Source organism: Palaemon carinicauda, unplaced genomic scaffold, assembly GCF_036898095.1.
Source record: "Palaemon carinicauda isolate YSFRI2023 unplaced genomic scaffold, ASM3689809v2 scaffold29, whole genome shotgun sequence".
NCBI classification, from domain to species: domain Eukaryota; kingdom Metazoa; phylum Arthropoda; class Malacostraca; order Decapoda; family Palaemonidae; genus Palaemon; species Palaemon carinicauda.
In genome coordinates, this window is record NW_027170558.1 from 346,636 (window position 1) to 355,000 (window position 8,365).

The following is an 8,365-nucleotide window of genomic DNA, read 5'->3' on the forward strand; positions in this document are numbered from 1 at the left end:
AGAATAATGGTGATGATGCTGGCATTATCAGTAACAACTATGATATAATCTTACAGATATTATGCCTCTATGTTACACAAATCAACACTTGATAAATAATACTCTACTTCCAGTTGTCCTTAACACTAACAAGAAGTTGAATTCTTTACGTTCTTAAGTAGGACTCCAGATACTAGAAAAGCAAAGAGATCTTACAAGTCAAAACATGAGTAATGAAAAAGATTAATAAGGATTCTTTCTTTTGTTTTGCAAATGCAACAATCTTATTCTTTTTCATCTATATCTGATTGTTCAGTGCACATAGAATAAAAAAAAAAAACACCAGAAAGTTACACAAACTGATTATATCAAAATATTTTACACTGCTCCTGTCGGTACGACGCATAAAACAATAAGAGAAAAGACTATCATGCCTACAACCATGAAAGAACAGACTACCATGCCTATAACCATGAAAGAACAGAGTACCATGCCTATAACAATGAAAGAACAGACTACCATGCCTATAACAATGAAAGACCAGACTACCATGCCTATAACCATGAAAGAACAGACTACCATGCCTATAACAATGAAAGAACAGACTACCATGCCTATAACCATGAATGAACCTACTATCATGCCTATAACCATGAAAGAACAGACTACCATGCCTATAACAATGAAGGAACAGACTACAATGCCTATAACAATAAAAAAACAGACTACCATGCCTATAACCATGAAAGAAGAGACTACCATGCCTATAACAATGAAAGAACAGACTACCATGCCTATAACCATGAGAGAACAGACTATCATGCCTATAACCATGAAAGAACAGACTACCATGCCTATAACCATGAAAGAACATACTATCATGCCAATAACCATGAAAGAAGAGACTACCATGCCTATAACCATGAAAGAACAGACTACCATGCCTATAACCATGAAAGAACAGACTACCATGCCCTTAACCATAAATGAACATAATATCATGCCTATAACCATGAAAGAAGAGACTACCATGCCTATAACAATGAAAGAACAGACTACCATACCTATAACCATGAAAGAACAGACTACCATGCCAATAACCATGAAAGAAGAGACTACCATGCCTATAACCATGGCAGAAGAGACTTCCATGCCTATAACCATAAAAGAACAGACTACCATGCCCATAACCTTGAAAGAATAGACTACCATGCATATAACTATGAAAGAACAGACTACCATGCCTATAACCATGAAAGAAGAGACTACCATACCTTTAACCATGAAAGAAGAGACTACCATGCCTATAACCATGAAAGAACAGACTACCATGCCCATAACCTTGAAAGAATAGACTACCATGCCTATAACCATGAAAGAAGAGACTACCATACCTTTAACCATGAAAGAAGAGACTACCATGCCTATAACCATGAAAGAACAGACTACCATGCCCATAACCTTGAAAGAATAGACTACCATGCCTATAACCATGAAAGAACAGACTACCATGCCTATAACCATGAAAGAACAGACTACCATGCCCATAACCATGAAAGAAGACACTACCATGCCTATAACCATGAAAGAACAGACTACCATGCCTATATCCATGAAAGAAGAGACTACCATGCCTATAATCATGAAAGAATAGACTACCATGCCAATAACCATGAAAGAAGAGACTACCATGCCTATAACCATGAAAGAAGAGACTTCCATGCCTATAACCATAAAAGAACAGACTACCATGCCCATAACCTTGAAAGAATAGACTACCATGCCTATAACCATGAAAGAACAGACTACCATGCCTATAACCATGAAAGAAGAGTCTACCGAGCCTATAACCATGAAAGAACAGACTACCGTGCCCATAACCATGAAAGAACAGACAACTATGCCTATAAACATGAAAGAAGAGACTACCATGCCTATGACCATGAAAGAACAGACTACCATGCCTATAATCATGAAGTAAGAGACTACCATGCCTATAACCATGAAAGAAAAGACTACCATGCCTATAATCATAAAAGAAGAGACTACCAAGCCTATGACCATGAAAGAAGAGACTACCATGCCTATAATCATGAAGGAAGAGACTACCATGCCTATAATCATAAAAGAAGAGACTACCATGCCTATGACCATGAAAGAAGAGACTACCGTGCCTATAACAATGAAAGAACAGACTACCATGCCTATAACCATGGCAGAAGAGACTACCGTGCCCATAACCATGAAAGAATAGACTACCCATAAAAGAAGAGACTACCATTCCTATAATCATGAGAGAAGAGACACCATGCCTATGACCATGAAAGAAGAGACTGCCATGCCTATAACCATGAAAGAAGAGACTACCATGCCTATAACCATGAAAGAAGAGACTACCATGTCATAGGTAGTAGGTTGGCCAGGGCACCAGCCGCCTGTTGAGATACTACCACTAGAGAGGTATTGGATCCTTTGACTGGCCAGACAGTAATGCATTGGATCCCTCTCTCTGGTCACGGCTTATTTTTTCTTTGCCTACACTTACACAGAATAGTTTGGTCTATTCTTTACATTTTCTCGTCTTTTCTCATACACCTGATAACAATGAGATACTTAACACTTCTTCACCCAAGGGGTTAATTACTGAACTGCAATTTGTTCAGTGTACTTTCCTCTTGGTAAGGGTAGAAGAGACTCTTTAGTTGTGGTAAGCAGCTCTTCTAGGAGAAGGACACTCCAAAATTAAACCACTGTTCTCTTGTCTTGGGTAGTGCCATAGCCTCTGTACCATGGTCTTCCACTGTCTTGGGTTGGAGTTCTCTTGCTTGAGGGTACACTCAGGCACACTATTCTATCTTATTTTTTTTTTCTTCCTCTTGTTTTTTTGAAAGGGTGTGTTGGGCAGGCTTAATAGAAGGGCCATGGATGCCTGGTGGTTTATCAAGAGGTTGTCTTTTCCTTTTTCTGATTATTTTTCTTCTCAAAACCATCCTTACTGTCCTCCCTTCAGTTGAAGTGGCTATCCTGGAGGGTATTTAGCCTTGCATGGTGTATCGGCTCCTCCATGTTGACCAGTTTTTCCGACTTTTTACTATAGTCTATGGGTATCATCAATCACTTTGTTTATAATTCTGTACGTATTGTTTTTGTTATAATTCTTGTTAATCTAGTTTTTAAGTATGATGTCTCTGTTTTATTTCTATTAATTCGTATGCTGTCTGGAGACATTGAGCGAAATCCGGGACCAGTACGTCCTAGATTTCGTCAATGTCGTCTTCTGTATTGCAATATTCGAGGTCTTCATGCAAATATCCAAGACCTTACAGTTGTGTCCAGACAGTATGATATTCTTTTGTGCTCAGAAACTTTGGTTTCTAATATGAGGCACTCATCTGAGCTCCTTATAACTGGTTTTAAGAAGCCAATAATGTTGAAACGTGATGCCATCCCTAGGGCCAGGGGAATGGCGGTGTATATTAGGACCGAGTACCCTGCTTCTCATAAGTCCTGCTATCAATGTGGATGTCATGAGATTCAGGTAATAAAAGTTTGTGGCAGGCATAACAACTTTTATTTGTGTTCGATCTACCGGAATCCAGACATAGATGATTCTATCTTCGATTGTCTTCTTACCATTATGGCTAAGATACAAGAAGATGATAGAAAGGCTTCTTTTGTCTTTGTTGGTGATTTTAATGCTCACCATAGGGAGTGGTTAAGTTCTATCTCTCCTACCGATTGCCATGGCTTAAGAGCTTTAGACTTTGCCTCTGAATCAGGCTGTGAGCAAATCATAAATGAAGCTACTCACAGGTCTGGTAATTGCTTGGACCTCGTATACACTGACTCCCCTGGCGTTATAACTAGTAAGGTTGGTTCTCCAGTCGGGACATCTGATCATGCCTTGATTTCATTAGTAGTGAAGACTGAGCAGCCTGTCCCTGATATATCATATTCTTGTAAAATTTATATGAAATCCCAAGCAGACTGGAATGGGATTTTACATGATCTTTTGTGCTTGAATTGGTCACAATTATATAATAGTGTAGATCCTGTTGTCCCTTTGAATGAAAATCTAGTCAACATAATTGATAGGCGTATCCCTTCTCGTGTGCTAAGGTACCGATTGAAGGACAAACCGTGGTTCAATGATGATTGTAGACGTGCTTATTTGGAGAAACAGGAGGCCTATCATCTTTGGAAGGGTAACAGATCAGATTTGACCTGGAACAACTATACTCAGCTTCGAGCTTTTGCTCAGAGAGTTTATGCCTCAACTGAAAAGGAGTACAATTTAACCATAAAAGAAACACTTTCTAGTACAACTCAGGAACATAAATGGTGGTATACCCTTAAATCTGCACTCTTTGGTGTAGATGCAACAGTTCCTCCTTTACTTAAACCAGATGGCTCAGTCACCCACTGTCCAAAGGAAAAGGCAACCCTTTTGGCTGATGTTTCTGACAGTAAACAGAGTAATGAAAAACTTGAACTTCCTCATTCCTGTTTTTCTGAGGCTAAACTAACTAGTTTAGCTTTTCGATCTCGTGAGATTAAAGCTCTGTTGATGGACCTAGTTGCTTATGGAGGTGTAGACCCAAATGGTATTTTTCCTTTGTTTTTTATAAAGACAGCAGATTTCTTAGCTCCAAAGTTATCTGTTATTTTACGCAAGTTAGCAAGAAGAGGAGCTTTTGGCACTAGTTGGAGAATTGGTAATGTTACTCCTCTATGTAAATGTGTTTGTGGTAGCTCAAATCCCACTGATTACCGCCCAATTTCCATAACTCCCATATTATCTAAAGTTTTTGAACGTCTTCTGGCAAAACGTCTTAATAGGTTTGCTGAAGGTAATCATCTACTCCCTAGTTTGCAATTTGGTTTTCGTAAAGGCCTTGGAGCATGTGATGCCCTTCTCACAATCTCCAATGCTGTACAGAAATCCCTTGATTGTGGTCAGGAAGTTCATATGATTGGCCTTGATTTTAGAGCTGCCTTTGACCGTGTTAATCATGAGGCCCTTGTTTTCAAACTGAAACAGTTGGGAGTGGGTGGGTCGTTTCTTAGCATTATTATTGATTTTTTAAGTAATTGATCTCAAAGAGTTGTTGTTGATGGGCACCATAGTGATTATAGGAATGTGATATCCGGTGTTCCACAGGGTAGTGTTCTTGGCCCATTACTTTTCATACTATATACACATGACATGTGGTTTGGCCTAGAAAATAAGCTTGTTGCATATGCAGATGATGCTACTCTCTTCGCATCAATTCCATCCCCTGAATGTAGATCTAGGGTTGGTGAATCCCTTAATAGAGATTTAGCTAGAATTAGTGCATGGTGCAAATTATGGGGTATGAAGTTGAATCCTAACAAAACTCAAAGTATGATTGTAAATAGGTCAAGGACGGTGGCTCCTCAACATCCGGATCTCAGTATTGATAATGTTTCTTTAAATATGTATGACTCTTTCAAAATTTTAGGTGTGATTCTCGACAGTAAATTTACTTTTGAGAAACATATAAGGCCTGTGTCTTCTTCAATTGCACAAAAAATAGGCTTATTGAGAAAGTCTTTCAAGATTTTCGGTGATCAATCTATTCTGAAGAAGTGTTTTAATTCTTTCATTCTACCTTGTTTTGAGTATTGTTCTCCTGTCTGGTCTTCAGCTGCTGATTCTCATCTTAATTTGTTGGACAGAAACTTACGGTCTATTAAATTTCTTATTCCTGATCTAGATATTAATCTCTGGCACCGTCGTTCAATTAGTTCATTATGCATGTTGCATAAGATTTTTCATAACTCTGACCATCCTTTACATTCAGATCTCCCTGGACAATTCTATCCTGTTCGTAATACTAGGCAGGCAGTTAATTCTAATAGCCAGGCCTTCTCCATCACGAGGCTCAATACTACGCAGTACTCTAGAAGTTTTATTCCAGCTGTTACCAAGTTGTGGAATGATCTTCCTAATCGGGTGGTTGAATCAGTAGAACTTCAAAAGTTCAAAGTTGGAGCAAATGCATTTTTTGTTGACCAGGCAGACATGAGTCTTTTTATAGTTTATTTATGACATATTTGTTTTTGATGTTGTTAATAGTTTATATATGACATGTCTGTTTTGACGTTGTTACTTATTTTAGAATGATTTATTGTTAATTTGTTCTCTTCATTTATTTATTTCCTTATTTCCTTTCCTCACTGGGCTATTTTTCCCTGTTGGAGCCCCTGGGCTTATAGCATCTTGCTTTTCCAACTAGTGTTGTAGCTTGGATAGTAATAATAATAATAATAATAATATAACAATGAAAGAAGAGGCTACCATGCGTATAACCATGAAAGAAGAGACTACCATGCCTATAACCATGAAAGAAGAGACTACCATGCCTATAATCATGAAAGAAGAGACTACCATGCCTATAACCATGGCAGAAGAGACTACCATGCCTATAACCATGAAAGAACAGACTACCATGCCTATATCCATGAAAGAAGAGACTACCATGCCTATAACCATGGCAGAAGAGACTACCATGCCTATAACCATGGCAGAAGAGACTACCATGCCTATAGTTATGAAAGAAGAGACTACTAAGCCTATAACTATGAAAGAAGAGACTACCATACGTATAACCATGAAAGAAGAGACTACCATACGTATAACCATGAAAGAAGAGACTACCATACGTATAACCATGAAAGAAGAGACTACCCTGCCTATAACCATGAAAGAACAGACTGCTAAGTCCAACAACAGGACCTGTACTGTACAGACGGAATGTTCACAATCAAGCAGAGTGGAGAAACCAAATTTGAAATATTAGCTTCTATGGTTAATGATGTCAATGTTTGTAACGAGTTACCTCAAGAACTAATCACGGGCATGACAAGTAAGTAATTCCAGACATACATACATAAACACACACATGCATGGTATGTTACAAATTGAAATGCCTTAGAGACCAACTTGCGCTGTCACTGAAGCCGCCAAATAATTATTAGTAATTGTTTATTAATATAGCTAAGCCTAAGGTACTCTACGGTACGGTACGGAATTTTGTCCATATCCCGTACCGTACTTTCAGACTAAATATCAATCGTAACGTACCGTACCTCAATACCAGCCTTGACCTGGAAAAGAAACTGAAGGAATTCAGATTTAATGAAGGGAAAAATTCGCTGAAGTCTGCGTTGCAAGGAATTAATGGTGTGGGAAGGTTCGTTATTATTATTATTATTATTATTGGCTAAGCTACAACCCTAGTTGGAAAATTAAGATGCTTTAAGCCCAAGGGATCAAACAGGGAAAAATAGCCCCGTGAAGAAAGGAACAAGGAAATTAAGAGAAGTAATAAGCAATCAAAATAAAATATACTTAGAACTGTAACAACATTAAATTAGATCTTCATTATATAAACTAAAAACTTCAAAAAACATAACAGAGAAATAAGACAAAACAGTGTGCCCGAATGTACCCTCAAGCAAGAGAACTCTAACCCAAGACAGTGGAAGTCCATGGTACAGAGGCTATGGCACTACCCAAAACAAAAGGACAATGGTTTGATGATTTTGGATTGTCCTTCTCCTCGAAGAACTACTTACCATAGCTAAAGAGTCTCTTCTAGTTTTACCCTTAAGGGGAAAGTAGCCACTGAGGGCTTTGTTCTCAAATCTACAAATCTGTTGGATATTGTTTCATTGTCATACCACGACTCTTGACCATACAGTAACACCTATATCACTAAACTGATATATAGTAATAGCCTGATTTTTATGTTTAATTTCAGGCGATTTGATTTCCACATTTTATTCAACCTAGCCATTGTCTGAATTGTTTTTCTCAATCTTTCATTACACACACACACACACACACACGCATATATATATATATATATATATATATATATATATATATATATATATATATATATATATATATATATATACACACACACACACACACACACACACACATATATATATATATATATATATATATATATATATATATATATATATATATATATCGTAACATTGTAATGTTATAAATAGATGCTGTGAAGCGAAGGTGAATGCGTAGCATAGACCCATTTCAAGTTATGCCTACAGTGCATAGCTCAAAGGTGTACCACACGTGTTTCATAAACGCTTGTACATTGTAACGGTTTTCATTGTTATCTTATTACTGGTTCTTCCGGCACCGTTAATAAACCAACCTGTATAAACTTGATAGTTGCATTCATTTCGCCTCTCACTTATCGCCTAATTGACGCCTGGTACAGAGGGCAGGAAGTGTCAGGGTCCCTTATTAACAGATTCAAGGCAAATGCTTTGAATTGAAGGATTGGTAGTCTCGAGTAGCTGTTGTGGTGGTGTTTGTTACTTT

The 8,365-nt window shown here is 37.7% G+C and overlaps 3 protein-coding genes across 3 annotated transcripts; all 3 read left to right on the forward strand.

Moving 5' to 3' along the window:
• Positions 1-409: 409 nt before the first annotated feature.
• On the forward strand, positions 410-1,183 carry LOC137636406 (hepatitis A virus cellular receptor 1-like). Its single transcript, XM_068368827.1, has one exon. The coding sequence runs from the start codon at positions 410-412 to the stop codon at positions 1,181-1,183; it is 774 nt and encodes a 257-aa protein (XP_068224928.1).
• Positions 1,184-1,189: 6 nt separating this feature from the next.
• On the forward strand, positions 1,190-2,244 carry LOC137636407 (apical junction molecule-like). Its single transcript, XM_068368828.1, has 2 exons — positions 1,190-1,311; positions 1,449-2,244. Exons 1-2 carry the CDS (start codon positions 1,190-1,192, stop codon positions 2,242-2,244), a joined length of 918 nt encoding a protein of 305 aa, XP_068224929.1.
• A 4,040-nt stretch (positions 2,245-6,284) lies between these two features.
• On the forward strand, positions 6,285-6,803 carry LOC137636408 (uncharacterized). The gene has a single exon (XM_068368829.1). The coding sequence runs from the start codon at positions 6,285-6,287 to the stop codon at positions 6,801-6,803; it is 519 nt and encodes a 172-aa protein (XP_068224930.1).
• The last annotated feature ends 1,562 nt before the right edge of the window (positions 6,804-8,365 follow it).

Coding starts and splice junctions, on each gene's coding strand:
- LOC137636407 (XM_068368828.1), top strand. CDS start 1,190: ATGCATATAACTATGAAAGAACAGACTACCATGCCTATAACCATGAAA. Junction 1,312..1,448: donor ATGAAAGAACAGACTACCAT/GCCCATAACCTT, acceptor TAACCTTGAAAG/AATAGACTACCATGCCTATA.
- LOC137636408 (XM_068368829.1), top strand. CDS start 6,285: ATGAAAGAAGAGGCTACCATGCGTATAACCATGAAAGAAGAGACTACC.
- LOC137636406 (XM_068368827.1), top strand. CDS start 410: ATGCCTACAACCATGAAAGAACAGACTACCATGCCTATAACCATGAAA.